At 51.9% G+C, this 21,959-nt stretch overlaps 1 protein-coding gene across 1 annotated transcript in view; it reads left to right on the forward strand.

The window, feature by feature from the left end:
- Window positions 1–21,959, forward strand: part of KIF26B (kinesin family member 26B) — a gene marked incomplete at its 5' end in the record, with an annotated part of 356,664 nt that overhangs the window by 688 nt on the left and 334,017 nt on the right. Inside the window, one exon of the mRNA XM_081114435.1 lies at window positions 55–456. Within this exon, the coding sequence (XP_080970561.1) occupies window positions 55–456 (402 nt within the window). The remainder of the gene's footprint in view (window positions 1–54; window positions 457–21,959) is intronic.

The raw sequence follows: 21,959 nt of genomic DNA on the forward strand, positions 1-21,959 counted from the left end.
TCGGCGGCGCGCAGTCCCGGGCGGGCGCCCTGACCCCGGCGTGTCTCCCCGCAGGTGAATGAAGTCTGCTCGCCCACCAAGCCCGCGGCGCCCTTCTCCCCCGAGAGCTGGTACCGCAAAGCCTACGAGGAGTCGCGCGCGGGCAGCCGGCCCACCCCCGAGGGCGCGGGCTCGGCGCTCGGCTCGTCGGGGACCCCGTCCCCCGGCTCGGGCACCTCGTCCCCCAGCTCCTTCACCGGCTCCCCGGGCCCCGCCTCCCCGGGCATCGGCACCAGCTCGCCGGGCTCCCTGGGCGGCTCGCCGGGCTTCGGCACCGGCTCCCCCGGCTCGGGCAGCGGCGGCGGCTCCTCCCCCGGCTCGGACCGCGGCGTCTGGTGCGAGAACTGCAACGCCCGCCTGGTGGAGCTGAAGAGGCAGGCGCTGCAGCTGCTGCTCCCCGGGCCCTTCCCCGGCAAGGTGAGCCCCGCGCGGGGGGCGGGGGGCGGGGGGCGGGGGCGGGGGCCGGCCCGGGGCGCCCGCAGCCCCGCGGCCCCCGGCGGCTGCCCCTCCCGCGGCCGCTGCGCGCCTGGCCTCGCGCCCCGGGGGCGCTGCACGCGTGGGGCGGATTCGGGCCGGCGTCGGGGACCCCGCCCGTCTTTTGCGCGAGGACACGGTGGGGCTCAGAGCGCGCGGGCTTTCCACGTTTGGGGCCTCACCGCCCACGGGAGTGGGAGGGGGGTTCAGGTGACTTGTCCTGCTGTCCCCCTCTCTGGAGAGCCCCTTTGTGATCCCCGCACCTGCCCGCCATCCTGCTGGACCCCTCTCCCCGCGCGCCCGCAAACCTTTGCTGGGGGGTGAAGGGGGGGCTGGCCGGGGACGCGCCGACACCCGCTCCGGGGAGTCCTGCCTTCGGCCCCGCGGGCATGCCCTCCCGCCGTGGGCATTCTCTCCCCACCCACCCGCGATCCTTTCCAGAAACGCGCGGGTGGGGAAGTAAAAGCGAGCGGGGTTGGTGCCTCTCCTTGCCTGTCTGTGGTCCTCCCTTCCTGCCCGGGTCACAAAAGCCAGCATCGCCCCCAACGTCCACTCTGTCCGGGGAGACGCAGGGTGGGAGCCCGGGGAGCACCGCTACCCCCTGGTCGCTCCAGCTCCGAGCGCACGGGGCTCCCCATGGCAACCCCGCGGGCCCCGGCGCGGAGCACAATGCGCTTGTATTTGCGCGGTTGGGCCCAAGTGCTATCAAATGATAATATTGACTCTCGCGCTTCAAAGAGTTCTTATCGGTGGTTAAAATGGCAAGGGCACAGTGGAGGGCACAGTGGATGGCTGTGCGGGTCTGATCGGGTTTGTTCACTGGCGTTTCTAATTTATGTTTCGGTGACTTGAAACGCTGTGGTTACGAGTCGTGGGCTTCAGGGATTCGGGCCTGTTTGCCTCCCCTGCTTGTCCAAACACACGCGCACTGGTGGTGTCATGTGCGAGGGTTACACGAAGCAAACACCACGCCCACAGACGCCGTAAAACTCTACACGGGGAGGATCCCCACCCCGAGAATAGGTTTTGTGAATCCCGAATCTACCGCCGGAATAATTAACTCGTGGGTTGCTGCCAGCGTACCATTTTGGCAGTTTGGTGATACAACCCCAAGAATACATCTCGGGGAGTCTAAGACTTCTTTCCCTCCTTCGTTTTCACACGGTTTCTTCACTCGCAGGTTTATTTAAGCTCTTTGGAGCGTCTGTCAATGTTCTCTGGTTTCCTGTGGCATTCAAGGCACCGGGTTTAGCACAGCAATGAAGTCACACGTGCCCACAGCCCTTGTCCACGTGGGGCTTATATCCTCACCGAGGACACAGACCTTAACCACAAAATGCACAATTCATGATTTATTCTTCTACCAAGACGCGTGTGGGGTGCTGTGAGAGCGCATAACCAGACCAGACCATGTGGTAAATTTGGGAGAACCTTGGCTGTTAAATAGAGAACATCTGGTATTTGGAAGTCCTAATAAGTTGGAGTCTTCCAGATCCTTCTAGAACATTTTTTTTTTAAAATTTTTATTGCTTAAAGTATTACAAAGGGTATTACATATGTGTCCATTTTATCCCCCCGCCCTAGACAGTCCCCTAGCCTCCCCTATCCCCCAGTGTTTTATGTCCATTGGTTATGCTTATATGCATGCATACAAGTCCTTTGGTTGATCTCTTACCCCCCTCCCTCCTGCCCCCAACCCTCCCCGGCCTTCCCACTGCAGTTTGACAATCTGTTTGAGGCAGCTCTGCCTCTGTATCTATTATTGTTCAAAAGTTTATAATGGTCTCTATTATCCATGAATGAGTCAGATCATGTGGTATTTTTCCTTCATTGACTGGCTTATTTCACTTAGCATAATGCTCTCCAGTTCCATCCATGACGTTGCAAATGGTAAGAGTTCCTTCCTTTTAAGAGCAGCATAGTATTCCATCGTGTAGATGTACCACAGTTTCTTCTAGAACATTCTTGAGGGTGCATTTTTTTAAATCTTTATTGTTGAAAATATTACTTAGGTCCTCCTTCCCGCCCCCCACATTAACTTATTTCTTCCAGCCTGCTCCCGTCTCCCCCACCCCTGGCCCTCACCACCTATCTCATTGTGTGTGCCCATGGGTTAGGCATACAAGTTCATCGAATTGATCTCTCCCCTCCCAGCCTCCCCTGCCTTCCCTCTGAGCCTGTTCCTGCTTCTGTACGACTCATTCCTCTAACAGCTTCATGTTTGAGTGCTCTTGTATGCAAAGGGAAATCAAAATATACCCTTCTCACACGGATGGCGGAAGGGAAGGAAATCGATAGGAAGAAGAAACACACGTTGGACGTAGATCCATCCATCTTGCCTTGTGGGGTCACGTGACAAAGGAGAGCTCTGGTTTTGTGGAAGCAGCCCGGGAGATTCCTTCACGGGGTCGCAGCGGGCAGCTCCGTAGATTTGCCCGTTTTAGTTACAGGATGAAATAAAAGAGGTGCTGGGAGACGGATCGTCTTGTCACAGTGATGGGTCTGCTACACCTCCGTGCCTTACGCCCACGGGGACAGTCACACGGGGTCCCGGTAGGTGCACATGGGAATATCACACAGTGCCTGGAGCTTCATATGTGACATAGCATGATGGAGCATGACCGTGGTACAGGGAGTGCCCACGACTCCATGAGAGCCAGGGGTGATTTGGATCACCTTGTTGTTAGAAACAGCAATGTCAACTAAAAGGATCCTGCATGTCTCCGGGAATGATCATTTCAGTGTTGGCGTTCCTTTCTAAAGCATCGGTACCCCGGGAGGAGGTACAGTTTTCATCACACCGCGGAAGTTTGCAACGTTTTAATCAAATAAGCGCTGTGCTCTCTCCTGTGTTCCCTCGAGCACCACGGGCGGAGGCCCTGTAACCTGGAGACCAGACCTTCCTTCTCCCCGGGCAGACTTTATGAGCGAACTGGGGACCTTCGCAGCCCTCAGGGCGGAGGCGTTAAGGTTCGTTAGAACAAGAGTGTCATGTGGCTCCAGAGTGTAGTTTGCCCTCCGGAGGGAGAGTCTGGAAGATAAAGGCGTGTTTTGGAGGGGTGATTAGCCAAAATCACCTTTGTAATTCGCTTAAGATGCTTAGCTGTATTGGGGGAATATTTTCTCATAGATAGGGTATTACATTCTACGAGGTGGTATTAGCAGCCTCCTGGGCAGGCCGGACCAGCAGGTCCAGAACCTTATCATTTTGGGGTGATTTGGGCTTAGGTCTTTCTCCAGCGCTGATTACTGTTGTGACATTGAGTCTGTCAGTTTTTCCCTGTATGTTTCACTTTCCCACCGACACACGAAGGAAGACAGTGACTCACACTGTTAGAATGTCATGAAAATTACTTGAGATGAGGTTAGAAAGGTGCTCCATTCTTCACAGATGGACGTGAGCGTCGGCCATTATTAGACAAGAGTCTGGTTGGTTTGTTTATGTTTCATGGGATGTAAGATTTTTCTTACAAAACATCTGCTTTCAGTTTCTACTTTCGTCGGTGCGTTTCCCAAATATCACACCGGCGTATGATTTCTCGTGAGCGGTGCCCCTGGTAGGTAGAAGCCCTATTGAATCCCCCAGTTGTGTCTCTGGGACAGTTGGTTAAGAAGGTCAGGTGAGCTCAGGCCGGCGTGGCTAGTGGTTGAACATCGACCTATGAACCAGGAGGTCACAGGTTCGATTCCCGGTCAGGGCACATGCCCCAGGTTGTGGGCTCCATCCCCAGTGTGGGGCGTGCAGGAGGCAGCCGATCAGTGATTCTCTCTCATCATTGATGTTTCTATCTCTCTCTCCCTCTCCCTTCCTCTCTCTGAAATCAATAAAAATATATTAAAAAAAGAAGGTGAGATGAAGTGCTGAGCACTCTCTGTAGCCAGGTGACCACTTCAGGGATGGGGGTAATGTTAACTGAGACAGGAAGCGGAAGGAGACCCAGGTTTGGGTGGAGCTCAGAGCGAAGGACGTTGGTGTTGGATTTGGTGCTGTGTGTTGCGTTTGAGGCAGATTTAGGAAAACACAGCCTCTGGGATGTAGGACGTGACAGCTGTGAGCTCACGTAACCCTTAAAAATGCCCTGGATTCCGCCTTTCAGCTGGCAGCTTACCTGGCCGGGCCCAGACCGGTGCCCATGGCAGACTGTGAAACACTCGGGTTGGTTTTACCCCCTCGGCCAGCGAGAAGGGACCGCCTGGGGGTAGGTCAGTGCTTTCCTAGCTGGGAAGTGGAAGTGGTGAGAAAAACACAAAGGAATGTGATTTGCAAAGTGTTGGGATTTTAAGTGAAACAGCCCTCTTACCCACGGCAGCGTTTCCATGTGTAAATATAAAACCATTTTACATCCACTGGCAAGCGCGCCCTTCCTGTTTTATACACAGTCGAGGCACCGCGCCAGGAACAGGGGCCAAGCATGAGTCTCCCGTTCTGGGCGAGCCGGGATCATTCCGAGACCAGCCGCAGAGCAGCCCTGCGAAACCTCAGCCCGAAGGAATTCCCTGGAGCAAGCAGAAACGGTCCAGCTTGGCGAGAGGTTATCAGACATCTGTTCATTTCCATATTAATAAAAGAAAAATCTTCTTTTATGTAAAAAAAAGAAAGAAAAAAAAAAGGGACCAGGAAGACATTCCTATCTGATTTGTTCTCAGTCACATACTCCGGGTCCATTTATGCCCCAGAAATACCAGGAAGATTAGCCAGACACACTGAGAAGGGTGGCCAGGAGTCACCGAGATGAAAGCAAACAATGTCTCACGGGGTTTAAAAACACCAACCGTGGCCTCTAAATAGCCGGGGCCCAAGTGAGTCTAGACTTGGAGATTTCATCTGTACGTTCGCGTTTTCCCAGCTCCAAGACGGGGGGTGGAAAAACAGCTCCACTTAAAAGGTCCCCTGGAAGCCATTGTAAGACACTCTGTAAGTAGATAAAATACACCGCCTTTTCAATAGTTATTAATTATGAGAAAATTCTATCGGAAATCTAAGAACACATGACTATCTTCGGAAAGCTTCATTCGAATCTTTTCCATCTCAGAAGTAGTCGAGATAAACGACCAGCTAACAGATACTATCAGTAATGGAGAAGTCCCGTTAGCATTTATCATTCAAAAAAAAAAATTTCTGAAACATTTGAGGGATTATAAGAACATTCCTAGTCGAGACATGCGAGCAGAAACCTCCTCTTTAAGGCTTGGTGAGCTATGGATTGATGGCATTGCATTCTACCAGACTTTTAATTGTGAACCAACTAGGTCAATTTTTATAGTGACTTAATTCACTTTGTAAGAATCCCTGGCCTGTAGTAATTCCTCCCACACTCTCTGCAGATAGGATTATTGCATTAGAAATGTGATTTTTAAATGACTGAGGCTAGTCGTTTGTCAGCATTTGGAGGGATTAAGTCAATAAAATTTAGGCCACATTATTGTTGCTCTTTGGCGTGTCCGAGATCGTACTATTCATCAGCGAGTAGTAATGGCGACGGTAACGGTGATGATTATAAATGGCTCACAGTTACCGTCGGTAGGTGCTAGGCGCTGTGCTGGCATGCACCACATCGATGCACATGAACATACGTGAATCTCATAGCAAAGCGGAGACGGACCTGATTTCTTTACCCCCCCGATTTCCAGGTGATCGAAGTGATTTAAGTCACAAAAGAAAGCAGCATTGAAGATGCAGGGAACAGAGAAACCCCAAGATGCTTGCACCCCAGTGCCATCGAGAGAGTCACTCACTGTTACTGTAACTGCCCAAGTGGGGAGCTGTGCGTGAGAGAGTACGTCCCGACGCCTTTCCCTGGGCTCACAGATGGTGGGGGGTGGGGTGGGAAAAGTCTGTGAGCTGTCAAGACTCTGAGCTGAGTCATTTTCTCAGCTGGAATGAAATGGAGGAAAAGGACCTTCCGCATGTTTAACATTCACTCCGTTGAGACTGATGTCCGCTCTGTCTGTGCTGGTCTCCAGCCGGACGGCCTGGTGCCAGGTCAGCGGGGCTACCGGACTTCCGCTCTGGCCGTTCCTGGCCAAGATGGCAAACGGGTGGTGCCCTGAGGGTACCACCGACTTCCTTCTAACCACTGTCTTGAGTCACAGGCTGATCGTAGCATCTTTTCTTGTTTCGTTGGTCAACCTCCTCTACGCTGTCCCTGGCCATTCATACTGACATGCGCCATCAGAAACACCTTCAAGTGTGTTAGCAGAGGTGCAAAGGGAGGGAGGATACACCGGCTTTCCTAAATTACTTTGGAAATATTTATCGGAATAGTAAATCAGGCCCGGCCGGTGCGGCTCAGTGGTTGAGCATCGACCTATAAACCAGGAGATCAGGGTTCGATTCCCGGTCAGGGCACAAGCCCGGGTTGCGGCCTCGATCCCCAATGTGGGGCGTGCAGGAGGCAGCCGATCAATGATTCTCTCTCACTATTGCTGTTTCTATCTCCCTCTCTCCCTCTCTGAAATCAATAAAAAAACTAACTAAATAAAAGTTTTCTTAAAAAAGAAGCTCCTGGCCCTAACCAGTTTGGCTCAGTGGATAGAGCGTCGGCCTGCGGACTGAAGGGTCCCAGGTTCGATTCCGGTCAAGGGCATGTACCTTGGTTGCGGGCACATCCCCAGTGGGGAGTGTGCAGGAGGCGGCTGATCGATGTTTCTCTCTCATCAATGTTTCTAACTCTCTATCCCTCTCCCTTCCTCTCTGTAAAAAATCAATAAAATATATTAAAAAAAGAAGCTCCTACTGATGCCCATCCCCATGAAAGCGTCACCCAGAGCCCTTTACCACCAAGTTCACATGGACGCCCCCTCCTCTGCTTCGCTGGGATATGAGGGTGGTCATGGCACGTCCCGAAGGCTTTCAGAGTCGAGGGAATAAGTGACGAGAGCAGAGATGCCAAGACGTGGAGGCTGACGGTCAGCTTGTATATTAACCTGGGGGATAGTTGGCATCGCTATGATGTTGAATCTTTCCCAAGGACATGGAACGTCTTTCCATTTGAACAAATCTACTTTTCAACAGTATTAGAGGTTCTTCTCTTATAGTCTTGGCACATTTTTTGCCCAATTTATTCTTAGGTTTTATATCTTTTGTTGCTATTACAGATGAGCTCTTCACTTGCATTATCTCTTCTAATTGATGGTTGTTTATATGTAAGAAGGATAGTGATTTATATATAAATTTTATATCCTATTACCTTATTGCATTTTATTAATGTATTCATTAGTTTTTAAAATCGGTACTCGAATTTTCAAAAGAATTTATCTTCTGCAAACAGAGATGTCATTACTCTTTTTCTTTGCTGCTTTTATTCCTCTAATGATTTTCTCTTGTTTGTTACATTGATTAATGCTTCTGATACAATGTTGAATGGCAGTGATATATATACATATGAAAATCACCATCAATTTCTATTTTACTTTGTGTGCTTAATGAGGAATGGGTGTTATATTTTGCCAAATGTCTTTCCCGTATTTAGGGAGATGATCATAAGATTTTTCTCCTTCTACCTATTATTATTGTGAATTATAATTGATTTCCTAATAGTGAACCATCCTTGCATTCCCGTAATAAACCCCACAATGTATTTTTTAAATATGTTGCTGGATTCAGTTTGCTAATATTTTATTTATGGTTTTTGCTTTCTTTTTTTCAATATATTTTTATTGGTTTCAGAAAGGAAGGGAGAGGGAGAGAGAGAGATAGAAACATCAGTGATGACAGAGAATCATTGATCGGCTGCCTCCTGCATGCCCCACACTGGGGATTGAGCCCACAACCCGGGCATGTGCCCTTGCCTGGAATCGAACCTGGGACCTTTCAGACTACAGGCTGATGCTCTATCCATTGAGCCAAACTGTTTTTGCTTTCATATTCATTTGCCAGTAAGCGCTTTTTTACTCCCGCGTATGTGCCCAGCTACAGTGCTGTGCCACATTATAATCAAGCTGTAAAAAAGGCTAAAATTCTTCCCCTGGAGTCTATTATCAGAGAGAGACAGGGAACCAAAGGGTTGCAGCGCCGTGTACTGAGTGCCAGGCTGGAGCTGTGCAGGCTGCTGGGCGAGGTGCCAGCTGGCTGGAAGGGTGAGCAGGGGTCGCCTTGTGAACAGGGCGACACACCGACACTCCAGGCCGAGGGGATGACAGGCCTCAGGCACAGAGGTCATGCCCGCTCAGTGCCCCTGAGAACCGGCGGTGTCTCGTCACCATAGCAGGGTGTTTGCATGGGTGGGTGACAGGCTGGGAAGGAAGGTTCCAGAAGGGTCCCAGGCTGAAGGGCCTTGCAGGCTGCAGGCTGATGTTATCCGGTGGCCGTGGTCAGGCATTCAAGGGCCTCCAGGCAGGGGATGCAGTGATCAGTTATGTTCATGTAGGAGAGATTGCTCTGATGGTGAGAGGGACGGTGGGTGGGGGAACGGTGTCGCGGAGCCCGGGTAAGGGGCCCCCTGGCCCGAGTGGAAGATGGCGCCGACCTGAACTAGGCAGTAGCAGCGGGAATGAAGGGACCGCGTGGACCTGGCCAACCTTGTGCCCAGAAAACCCATGAAGGTGGCAGCGGAGCTGTGGGAGGGAGATTTCTGAGGTTGGCTGTGGACAATAAAACTGGGCTGGGCTCTGTAGAGCTTGAGGTGGAATGCTCCAGAGCTGGGGGGCTCTAGGGTGCACCAGAGCTGGAGATGTGGCTCTGGGAGACATCACCCTGAAGAAGGTGGTGAATCCTCAGACGGGTGAGGTCTCCACGGAGCATGTGTACGGTGAGACAGGAGACACCTGAGCGTGGAGTTGGGGACTCTCTGACATCGCAGGGATGGGTAGCTGGAGGAGCAGGGAAGACAGACCTAGAGCAGGGATGGCGAACCTATGACACGCGTGTCAGAGGTGACACGCGAACTCATTTTTTTGGTTGATTTTTCTTTGTTAAATGGCATTTAAATATATAAAATAAATATCAAAAATATAAGTCTTTGTTTTACTATGGTTGCAAAGATCAAAAAATTTCTATATGTGACACGGCACCAGAGTTAAGTTAGGGTTTTTCAAAATGCTGACACGCTGAGCTCAAAAGGTTCGCCATCACTGCCCTAGGGGGAGGCCAGAGAGAGGGCAGGGACGTGGAGACAGGGGTGTCAGGGACCCCGAGGGAGGAGAGAGCTTCAGGGGGTAGAGGTGACAAGAGGTCAGATACCTGGACAGCCAAGGAGGCGCGCGAGGCTGAGGTTCCCATTGAATCGGCAAATAGGGGGCCACTGGGGGGCTTGGTTAGGACATTCTGGCGCCTGGGGAAGGACAGGCACTGACAGTGTACGTGGGAGTGGACGGGGAGGGGAGGGCGTCCGCGGCAGCATGCCAGGCGTGGAGACTCTGAGAGGTTAAGAGCGACCCATTTTTTCAGCTCTTGTGACCTTAAAGGTGAAGACCCGTGTCAGCCACCTGGTGCAGACCAGGCCACCTCACTGAGTGTGTGGCCCTGGGGAGGCCGCTCAGCCGCTCAGAGCCTGGAGACTCCGCTGCACATTGGGGCAGTGACGGCACCGCACCGGGGCTGTTATGAGACGACATTCAGCCATCGCCTCCTGTCTTTAGTCCAATGACGTTGAATTTTATTTTTTAATCTATTTTTTATTGATTTCAGAGAGGAAGGGAGAGGGAGCGAGCGATAGAGACATCAATGATGAGAGAGAATCATGGATCGGCTGCCTCCTGCACGCCCCACACTGGGGATCGAGCCCCCAACCCGACTGGGAATCCAACCTATGACTTCCTGGTTCGTAGGTCGAGGCTCAACCACTGAGCCACACAGGCCAGGCCCAGTGAAGTTGAATTTTAGAAAAGGCTTTCTACCCTCCCCTCCCCTCCCCTCCCCTCCCCTCCCCTCCCCAGACTCCATCTCTTCTCCCCAGACTCCCCCTCTCTCCTTCTTCCTCTCCCCTTCCTATTGCCACTGCGCTGACACCACGTGGAAAAGCACAGCCAGAGAAAAGGCAACCGCCCAGCTCCCCTTCCTGTCTCCCCTGCAAGTGAACACAGCACCTCGGACCGCCCTTCACCTGCAGCAGGTGGCTCCCTGGAGAAGTTCCGAGAGCTCAGTTGCCACAAACAGCGACTCCTTTTAGCAGCGCCGCCATGAACATGGTCAGAGAGTCTGTCACAGAGGGAAGCCCCCTCCTTAAGCCCTGCCCCTCCCGGCCCTGCCCTGGGGGGAGCCTGGCAGGGAGGCATCTCAGCCCTGGATGAAGGCGAGCAGCCCTCCTGCGGCTGCGCTCCAGGAATCCGGGCTTATCTGCCTTCCAATCCAGGGCTGTCTTTCTCAGACAGTTTTCTCTGCAGTTATGCTTTGCTGATCCTATCGCGTCGGTTCCGACCAGAGCCCGTGAGAAGTCTGGAAGTAGAGACACCCTCCCCCACCCAGAAGTATTTCCTGCACCATCTCAGCTGGCAGCAGGCGTGACCGCTGGCCGCTGACCGGTGCAGGGAGCTCCTAGGAGCTGGAGGTAGAAGGAGTCGCTATTTTTGTGCTGCTCCATGGGGACCCGATCGGAGGCTCTGGGTAGAGTGTTTTCCGATAAGCAGAACTGTATCTAAGTATAGCTTAGGCGTCACAGACCAGGGGACTGCTGAGGGCCTTTGTAAGCCAGCTTTTCCATTAATGGAGCTAAGCTCAGTGCTGGTACCACCACAAGGACTTCTTGGGAAGAGTTTTAGCTCTCCATCCACCATGGTTTTAAAGCCTTCACTTCGTTCTTACACAGAAAATGGCTTTGCTTTTAAAGCTCGAACTGTGAAAGCTAACTTCAGGTCCACCTTGTAGCACAGCAGCGACACATGTCAGCTTTCAGTCCTTCTCTATCTAATCGGAGCGATGTCTGAGGTGCGTAGTGGCTAATTCAGGGTTTTTTCCCTAAGATAACACAGGAACTCACAGAGCTTGAGCTGCTCCTGGGCCGTAATTCCGTCTTTTAATGAGCAGTGATGAACGCCTGTGCCTTCCCATGAACGCTATCGTCTTATTTATGGCGGTTGCTTTCTTGGGCGCTGTAATCACTGCTTCCCCACGCCCCGCGCCACCCAACTGGCGGTTTCAGGCAGCATCCCAGTCTGATTTATTAACCGATCAGAAACCACCACCACCACCAGCCAGCCAGCACCCTTGAGCTCCCTAACCAAATGGTTACACGGAAAATGGACAGCTGAGTCCAGGCAAACAACTAGTACCCACCATTGTTTAAGAAAATAGTCAGCCCTGGCCGGTTTGGCCTGCAGACCGAAGGGTCCCAGGTTCGATTCCGGTCAAGGGCACGTATCTTGGTTGCAGGGTCTTCCCTGGCCTGGGCCCTAGTCGGGGTGCATACAGGAGGCAGCCAATCAATGTGTTTCTCTCACATTGATATATATATATATATATATATATATATATATATATATATATATATATATATATATATGAAGAGGAAGAGGAAGAGTCAGGTGCCTGGCTCAGTTGTGTGTCTTTCGTGGAGGACGGCTTGGTCTTGGACCCGGCAGCTGAAGAACTGGCCTGGAATGTCCTCCCTGAGGCCCCGCAGCTGTGAGTGTGAGCATCACCATGGCTCCGTAGGCTGAGGGATGGATGGGGGAGGGGAGAGAGGAGAGGAAGAGGATGGCGGGGAGGAGAAGGAGGAAGCAGGAGAGAGGAGGAAGAAACGGAAGTAAAGAGGTGGGTGGTTGCTAGGCCTTAGAGATTGTCTACAACCCCAGATGTTTAGGTTAAAAGGACTGTCCTGCCCTGGCCGGTCTGGTTCAGTGGATAGACGAGCATTGGTCTGCGGACTGGAGGGTCCTGGGTTCGATTCCGGTCCAGGGCTCCATCCTTGGCTCTGGTCGGGGGCAGGTGCGGAGGCAACCAAACAACGTGTGAGAGAGACACATGGATGTTTCTCTCTCTCTGTCTCTCCTCCTCCCTTCCCCTCTCTCTAAAACTCAATGGAAAAATATCCTCCGGTGATTAATTAAAAAAAAAGAAAAAGAAAGCAAAGGACTTCCTTTGTAAGACGAGGTGCAGGGAGTCCCCAGCACTAACTAGCGCGCGATCCTAGGCACATGGCCTCCCTGGCTCGCGCTTTCTTTCTCTTTTGTAAACCACGGGGGCTGGAGTCGTGGTCTTGACACTCCTTCCAGGCCTGCGAGTCTCTGAGGCTGCAGAGGAGCCCACACTGGATGGAGCCCCGTTCGTGCCCCAGATTCCAGAGGGGATGCTTCGCACAGTCCCCAATGGTCTCTGCCTGAACCAGGAGCCCGAAGCCGGTCCATGAGCTGCCAGGTCTGTGGGCCTCGGCCAGCAGGGCGTGTCCCCTCTCATGGCTGATGATTGGAATTTGGGCCATGAATAGACGGACAGGATTCTTCCTGCTTCTCAATACAGCTGTTTACTTTACTGTCCTCTGTCTGTAAGCAGAAGTCAACGTGTGCCAACAAAGGGACAATGGGTTTTAAAAAAGCAGTTTGGCCGGGAATGCTTGAGAAAATGTATTGTCCCACTTCTCTGACAGCCCAAACTTAGCTTTACATTTTAAAAAATGTGCTGCCCGTCCAGCGTGGCTCAGTGGTTGAGCGTCGACCTATGAACCAGGAGGTCACGGTTCGATTCCTGGTCAGGGCACAGGCCTGGGTTGCAGACTCCATCCCCAGTGTGGGGCGTGCAGGAGGCAGCTGATCAGTGATTCTCTCTCACTGATGTTTCTCTCTCTCTCTCCCTCTCTCTTCCTCTCTGAAATCAATAAAAACATCTACATAAAAAATAAAAATAAAAATAAAAATGTGCCGTACTCATTGGGATTTAGAAATAATTTGTGGGGAGCTCCTGTGGGTAGCAATCCAGGAACACCAGAACTCCAAGCATTTTATTCCGCATTCCTAACAAATTCTCCCCCTGAATTTCCCCCCAAAACCTTTTTAGCTCCCCTGTGACTTCTCCTTCCGTCTCCTGCTCCTTCAGGCATCTGGATGGGCCCTAGCTGTCCAGACCAATGTTTACGATTCCCGTGCCCGTGACTCGGGTGTAATAACCCCGCAGCTTTTGAGGCTGTGGTCTGCAAGCCACTCAGCAAGGTCGATTAACTTCTTACCGATTTCATTTGTCTTTATCATCAGCCCAGGTGGCCTCTTAAGCTGTCTGCTTCCTGTGACTGTTCCCCTCCTGTTTCGACGGTAATAATTTATATTTGTATTTGAGTCTAAACACAACTCGGGGAGCACAGATAGGAAAAGCAGAACTTCGTTTGGCCGCGGGCTGCCCCGAGCTCATTAGGAGGAAGCACCGAGCAGCAGGGAACCCATTCATTACTCTCGTTCTCTTACTTTTTTTTTTTTGTACTTGAAAAAAGAAAATGTCAACATCTTCCTCAAAGTTCCTCCTCCGAGAGGAGGCAGGTCCGCACTAGGACTCTCTGCCCAAACCCTGACCCTAGTAGAGGCTCAGCTCCCCCCCCACCCCCCCACTTCTCCTAGTAAGGCCGCTGTCAGAGCGAATGCTTCTCTATTCACAGCTCACTTCTGACCCATCCTCGCACCCGGGTCTCTGCACTGACTTTCAGGGGTGCGCTCTGCGGCCAGGACCCCGGCTCAGCAGGTCGCCGGCCGCCCAGCAAACCCCCCCGCGTGCTCCCGTGGATTCTGCTCTCAGCTGCTCCTCTCATCGCGCCTCTGGCTCTTGTTCCCAAACTTGCTCCTGTCATTCTGTGTGAAATTGCCAAGGAGGGGTCTTTTTTTAAATTTAAAATATATATATATATATATATATATATATATATATATATATATATGTATGTATTGGTTTCAGAGAGGAAGGGAGAGGGAGAGAGAGATAGAAACATCAGTGAGGAGAGAGAATCATTGATCGGCTACCTCCTGCACGCCCCACACTGGGGATGGACTTGAGCCTGCAGCCCAGGCATGTGCCCTGGCCAGGAATTGAACTGTGAACTCTTGGTTCATGGGTCAATGCTCACCCACTGAGCCACACCGGCGGGCGATTTCTGGTCTTTTGAAAGAAAACTCTCCTTTCCACTGTGTGAATGAAAGCGTCACTGGGGCTGAAGGAGGGGGTGAGGGGTAGGAGGTGATGCCTGGGCTAGTCCTGGGGGTGACACACTGCCGTCCCCCGACACGTCCGCTGTCCCCTGGAAGAGTGAAATCACAGGGACCCGAGCGTGAGCGTGGGCTCCCCTGGGGGTGTTGGTCTCGGTATTGATGGACCAGCTGGTGGAGGTCCCGAATTCCTTGTTGGTCGACATGCCCTTGTTCTTGCTCAGCTTAACGCGGTTGTATTCACTCTGGTCTTGCAGAATAGCAGACTGGGTGCTTAGAATGGGCCCCAGGGGTCCCAGGAGGAAATTTATTCTCACTGGTTGGCACTCAGCCAAGAGGGCAAGCGTGAGGCCCCTCACCCAGACCCGGCCCCAGGTTCAGTGTCTCCCGTCGTCCGAGAAGTGGCCCTGCACAGTGGTGGGATGGTGACACGTGGTCACGTCCAGGAGGAGGGTCTGGAAGAATGAAGGACTCTCTCTCCCTGGAAAGGCTTGCGGCTGCCCCGGAGCTTGAAGTGAGAGGAGACGTGCGGCTGCTGGCTTCGGATCACTCGGTGCGGGGCAGCGAGGAAGAGGGCTGGCTTGCCACAGACATCCCTGGGGTCGTGCCAGGTCTGGAGAGCAGTGGCGTGGAGTTCACGGCTCTGGCTACGGGCACCTTCGGTATCTCTTTAGTTGGGTTGTGGACTGTCCAGACCCCCTCTGCGAAGCTTACAGAGGGCAGAATTCAATTTAATTTCTCAGTTTAAATGAATGCCATTGGTTATCAACATCGTTCCTCACCTTTCCGCCCGGAGAGCTCAGAATGTCCTCTGTAGTCGTTAGCAGGTTGCAAGCGTAGATCAGCAGACGGAAGGAACCGGGGCTGTGCGGCCTCGCATCGCTTCCGTGGTTGAACGCGGGGCTCCCGGCGCCCGGCCCTGTGGGTTCTCATCTTTGCTTTGTCGTTTACCAGCTCTGAACGGAGAGAAGGACGGACTGCTTTCTGTCACTGTTTCCTCACTTGTCTCTTGGGGTTAATAATAGTTGCTTTGGCCCAGCCAGCGTGGCTCAGTCGTTGAGCATCGACCTATGAACCAGGAGGTCAAGGTTCGATTCCCTGTCAGGGCACCTGCTGGGGTTGTGGGCTCGATCCCCAGTAGGGGGCGTGCAGGAGGCAGCCGATCAATGATTCTCTCTCATCATGGATGTTTCTATCTCTCTCTCCCTCTCCCTTCCTCTCTCTTAAATCAATAAAAAAACAAACACAATAAATAATTGTTGCTTCATCGGCATGATTTGTCTGGCACATAGTAGGTGTTCATTAAATGCTAGTATCCAACTGCCGTCTTGCAGAAAAGTAAAACTTACAATCTAGACCAGTGATGGCGAACCTTTTGAGCTCGGCGTGTCAGCATTTTGAAAAACCCTAACTTAACTCTGGTGCCGTGTCACCTATAGAAATTTTTTGATCTTTGCAACCATAGTAAAACAAAGACTTACATTTTTGATATGTATTTTATATATTTAAATGCCATTTCACAAAGAAAAATCAACCAAAAAAATGAGTTCGCGTGTCACCTCTGACACACGTGTCCTAGGTTTGCCATCACTGATCTAGAGGGTGCTGTCTGACTCCAGGATTCATTGGACACATTAACATTCAGTTTATTCATTTTCATTCTCGCATTATCCACTTCTCTAGCCATCTATCTGTTCCTCTGCTTGCCCAACATTTCTTGGCCTTTTCCATGTAGCAGTGTGGTCTCTGGGCCTGGTGCTGGGGATAGAAAGATGGCTAACACACAGCCCTGCCCTTGAGCCCCTCACAGCCTGCTGGGCCGGGTGGGAACAGACATACCACGCCGAGTGCAGCTGGGAGCGCACGGGGGGAGCAGCACCCACCGCTCCGACCATTGTCTCGGCCCATTGCCAGGACTTTGTCCCAGCACAGCACCGCTGTAAGGAACGGCATGGCTGGCTAGAGATGGTTTCTTAGAAGTCGTGCCTGCAGTCCTAGCCAGGTGGCTCAGTGGGTAGAGCGCTGGCTTGTGGACGGAGGGGCCTTGGGTTTGATTCCGGTCAAGGGCATGTACCTCGGTTGCCGGCTCTATCCCCAGGCCTGGTCGGCTGGCATGTGAGAGGCAACCAATCAATGTGTCTCTTTCACATCAATGTTTCTCTCTGTCTCTTCCCCTCCCTTCCACTCTCTCTGAAAAGTCAATGGGAAAATGTCCTCAGGTGAGGATTCCCGGCGCCAGCAAAGACCTGGTGACTGCTCAGTTGAGTCTCATACGGTGAGTGGACTTGTGGGAGAAGGTAGCAGCACCAGCCCTCCTTCTCGACCGCATTAGTCACGGCAGCAAAAGGCAGAAGCCATGCAAGGGTCCGTCATGGGCGAGTGGATGAACAAAGCCTGGCAGATACACACAGTGGAGTGGACACACCCTCCAGCCTTAGAAAGGACATTCCCACACAGGCTGCCACGTGGATGAGCCTTGAGGGCGCTATGCTGAGGGCAAGTAGCCTGCCAGGAGCCGGTCCATCCTGCTGTTTCAAGGGACCTGGCATATATGGCATACTGTTCTTAGTATGTTTGCTCACCTTCTTGGCACTATGTGTTTTAACCAAGGTCACCTCTCTGAGAAAGGTTGTTTCCCCAGGTAGGGATTTTCCCCTGAAGTTAGGGAGGGAATAAAACCCCTCAACTAAGTGCCAGGTGGGTAATTAATCACTTTAACTATGAACAATCATGCTTAAGCTACATAATCTTTACTCCCTGGAATGGAGATAAGAAACGCCCTAACCTTTGGAATAGAGATTGATAGGATTGAATCAACTGGTATAAATACAGATGTAACAAGACAGCGAGAGACAGAACTTAGAAGACAGAACTTAGGAGACAGAACTTAGAAGACAGAACCTACACAGAACCTAGAGACAGAAGAACTTCACTGGAGAGAACATGGCAAAAGATCCTGGACTGAACCTGACTACAGAAATTGGCAAGAGAACCTGACTAGAACCTGGTGACTGAACCTGGCTGGAGAACCTGGACAGAACCTGGCTGGAGAACCTAGCGAGGGAACATGGCTACAGAACCTGGCTGGAGAACCTGGAGAACCTGGCTGGAGAACCTAGCAAGAGAACATGGACACAGAACCTGGCTGGAGATCCGAACCAGAACTTTGCTGGAGATCCAGACCAGAACTTGGTTGGAGATCCTGGCTAGAGATCCTGGCTAGGCTGCTGATCAACTGAACGCTGTCTCCGTGTCATTCCTTCTTCGCCGACTCCGTCCACACCTTTGGGGACCCCTGGACCCGCTGGGGTTGGACCCCAGCAGTAGCCGGACATAAAAGGGCAGGTACGGTGTGATTCCACTTACAGGAGAGACCTAGAGCTGTCGGATTCATGGAGAGAGAACGATGGACAATGGTGGTTGCAGGGGGGAGGGGCCTGGGGGAGGGGCAGTGGAGAGCTGTGGCTCAGATGAGCGAAGAGATTGTTCTGGAACATGAAGAAAGTTCCGAAACCCGGCCAGTGTGACTCACTGACCACTGAGGTCACAGGGGTCACGGTTCCATTCCCGGTCGGGCACATGCCCAGGTTGTGGGCTTGGTCCTCAGTAGGGGGCGTGCAGCAGGCGGCCGATCCATGATTCTCATCATTGATGTTTCTCTCTCTCTCCCTCTCTCTGAGGTCGATAAAGATCTACTAAAAAAAAAAAAAGGTGTGGAGTACAACAGGCCTGGTGTACTCAATGCCTCTGAACTGTCCACTAAATGGTTGAAATGGTAAATGTTATATTCTGTATATGTGAACACACACACACACACACACACACACACACACACACACGGCAACACGGACTGTGCCCCAAGTCAGTGTGCGTGGGAGAGGGATCCCCTGGCCTGTCCCCGGGAAGATGCTATCCCGGGATCGCTCGTGAAGGGCGACTGTGATGACATTTGTGGATCTAACCAGCAGCTGCATCTGAGCGCATGGTGTGCGACATCACTTCTCCTCACGGCGGCCTGGGGCTTGGGGAGGTTCTTGTCCCCGCTTTGCAGGTGAGGAACCTCTGCCAGGTTGGGTCCCCGGACCAGCATCCTCTTCTTCTTTCTCTTCCTCCCTCCCACCCTCTGAGGAGGAGACCGGCCTTGGCCAGCCAGGAGCCGTCAGCTCCTCCCTCTGCACTCACACGGGGTGGCCTGTGTCCCGGGTGGGACCTCCGTCACTCTGTTCTGTAGAAACCAGCGCAAAGCGACTGTTTTTTTTTTTTTTAAATCCTCACCCGATGCCGAAACCGGTTTGGCTCAGTGGATAGCGGCTCGGCCTGCGGACTGAAAGGTCCCGGGTTCGATTCCGGTCGGGGCATGTACCTTGGTTGCGGGCACATCCCCAGCAGGGTGTGTGCAGGAGGCAGCCGATGTTTCTCTCATCGATGTTTCTAACTCTCTATCTCTCTCCCTTCCTCTCTGTAAAAAATCAATAAAATATATTTAAAAAAAAAATTAAAAAAAATCCTCACCCGAGCATATTTTCCATTGATTTTAGAGAAAGTGGAAGAGAGAGGGAGAGACAGAGAGAAGCATCAGTGTGAGAGGAGCACATCGAGTGGTTGCTTCCTGCACATGCCCAGCCCAGGGGAGGAGCCTGCAACCCAGGTAACTGCCCTTGACCGCAATCGAACCCGGGACCCTTTGGTACCGCAGCCAAACCGGCCAGGGCGTAAGGGACTGTGTGATTGGTGCCTGTGCTGGTTTGGGACGGTTCCCAGGGCAGCCATCGTCACTGAGTAGACGCACGAAGCCGGCAAATACATCTTTGTGAGGGCGGCGCGTTAAGCGGCTCCCTGCAGAGCAGTTATTAACACGTGACGCTAATTGCGTGGCCAGTTTGCAGTAAAGCTCAGAAAATGACGGTGGCGCCGGAGCTCGGCAGCGGCATGCTCGGTGGCGCAGCGCCTTCCCCAAATCCGTCAGCGCGTTTCGTGCGAATGGGCTCTTTCGAAGGTCGGATACGTTGATATAACTTTATATTTGTTCAGCTGCTTCCTTCAGGTGACCCGGCCGGCCTCTGCCACCGTTCCCTTCTTTCTCACAGCATCCTTTTAAGGAGTTCACGCCTGGAGACGGGGTCGTCTGTCTTAACTTCATTTAAGAGACAAAGAAAGAAAGAGGATGGAGAGGCCAAGAGACTTTCTTTCCTCCTCCTTCCTCCTCCTCCTCCTCCTCCTCCTCCTCCTCCTCCTCCTCCTCCTCCTCCTCCTCCTCCTCCTCTTCACAGCTATTTACACAGCATTCTCTCTTTGCAGGCCCTGGACCCTCAATTAAGGTCACCAGTGAGCTCAGGCTAGAGTCTAAGCCAGTGATGGCGAACCTATGACACACGTGTCAGGGGTGACACGCGAACTCATTTTTTTGGTTGATTTTTCTTTGTTAAATGGCATTTAAATATATAAAATAAATATCAAAAATATAAGCCTCTGTTTTACTCCGGTGGCAAAGATCAAAAAATTTCTCTATGTGACACGGCACCAGAGTTAAGTTAGGGTTTTTCAAAATGCTGACACGCCGAGCTCAGAAGGTTCGCCATCACTGGTCTAAGCCCCTGCTTACTCTTTTTTTTTTTTTTAAACAGATAAGTATATGTTTTTGTTGATTTCAGAGAGAGGAAGAGAGGGAGAGAAAGATAGGAACATAATGATGAGAAAGAATCATCAATTGACTGCCTCAAGCCCACAACCCAGGCATGTGCCCTGACCGGGGAATCGAACCGTGACCTCCTGGTTCATAGGTCCATGCTCAACCACTGGGCCCCGCCGATGGCCCCCGCCCATCCTTTTCTGTGCTCTGAGCTTGTGAGTCTCAGGGCTATGGAAATGCCTGACTTTGTATGGGAGCCCGACACTGGGGAAAGGATGAAGTCTTATTCTATTCCTTAGCTCCACCGAAAGGGAGTGCGGGTCTGAAACAAGGATCTTGGGAGGCTGAAACTCACCTCCTTTCTAAGTCTCGGTGCAGGTTCAGCCTCATTCGCTTTGGGTGGTAGGTGGTCTGCGCTGTGTGTGAGGAGATTGGATTAGGGGGTGACATGAGACTGGAGACCAGCAGGGTGCTTGCAAGAGGGAAGATGCAAACACCAGCTGAGGGCAGGTTCCCATTGGCTGATACCCATCAAGATTCTGTCAAGATTTGAAAAACAAACAAACACAACCAGGAACAAAACATTAAAAGATATAAATTTGTGGCAAGGCTTTGAAAGTCACGGAGTCCAGCCATGATTTGAAAATGACAGAGAAGCCAACATCTGAGTTCTCCGGTTTCCTTTATTGTTTTAATCTCCTCAAAAGCCTCTTTTGTTGGTTCCATTTCTAGTTGCTTCCTCTTCCTAGATATGTGTAAAGGCAAGAGCCGAGAGCCGGGGAGCATGGCTTTACTTAGTGGCGAAATCTCGTTCTCATACACTTTACCTTAATGTCTACTCCCCGTGAAACATTGGCATTATTACTATCGTTATTTTTAAAAATGTATTTATTAATTATTAGAGTGAGAGGCAGGGAGAGAGAGAGAAACATCGATGTGTTGCTCCACCTACTTAAGCATTCATTAGTTGCTTCTTTGTGCCCTGACCGGGAGTAGAACCCACAACCTTGGCATAGTGGGATGACAGTCTGAGCTACTCGGCCACTGGGCCCACTGGCATTATTTTTCAAAAACGATTTGTTGGGGGAGACCTAGTTCCAGATCCGTGAAGGCCATTCCAGGATCGACTAGTGAGCAGAAAGTCCTTTCCCTGGAAGGGGACCAGAGAAGCTCAGGAAAGATACAAGGTGTACAAGGTGCCGAAGGGCCATGTGTCAGCTACTCCCCCCAAGACGCTACTCCCCTCAAGACACCATGGGACCTAGTTCAGCTCTCACTCTCAATACAAGGCTCAGGGACACCTGGTGGCTCACCTCCTCCTATGAACCGTGCCTTCAGCCACAGAGGAAGGAATATGGCTGACAGGATGGCCACAGGTGATGGTCCTCTGAATTTCAGGTGATCCTTCCTGGGACCTTTGTAGGTAACGTTGACCTCTGAATAGAACCTGGTGTGATGCACTTGACTCTCTGTACTTAAATTCATTTTATTGATTTCAAAGAGGAAGGGAGAGGGGTAGAGAGTTAGAAACATCAATGCTGAGAGAGAATCATTGATCGGTGCCTCCTGCACGCCCCCTACTGGGGATCGAGCCCACATCCTGGGCATGTACCCTGACCGGGAATTGAACTCTGACCTCCTGGTTCATGGGTCGATGCTCAACCGGAGCATGCCTGCAGGGCTCTCTGGACTTCTTGGAACAGGTGGTTTGCAGAGTGCTCTGCACACCACTTGCCAGAACTTCTGCACAGACACCCAG

The sequence above is a fragment of the Myotis nattereri genome, assembly GCF_964212035.1.
Source record: "Myotis nattereri genome assembly, chromosome: 20".
Classification (NCBI taxonomy): Eukaryota; Metazoa; Chordata; class Mammalia; order Chiroptera; family Vespertilionidae; genus Myotis; species Myotis nattereri.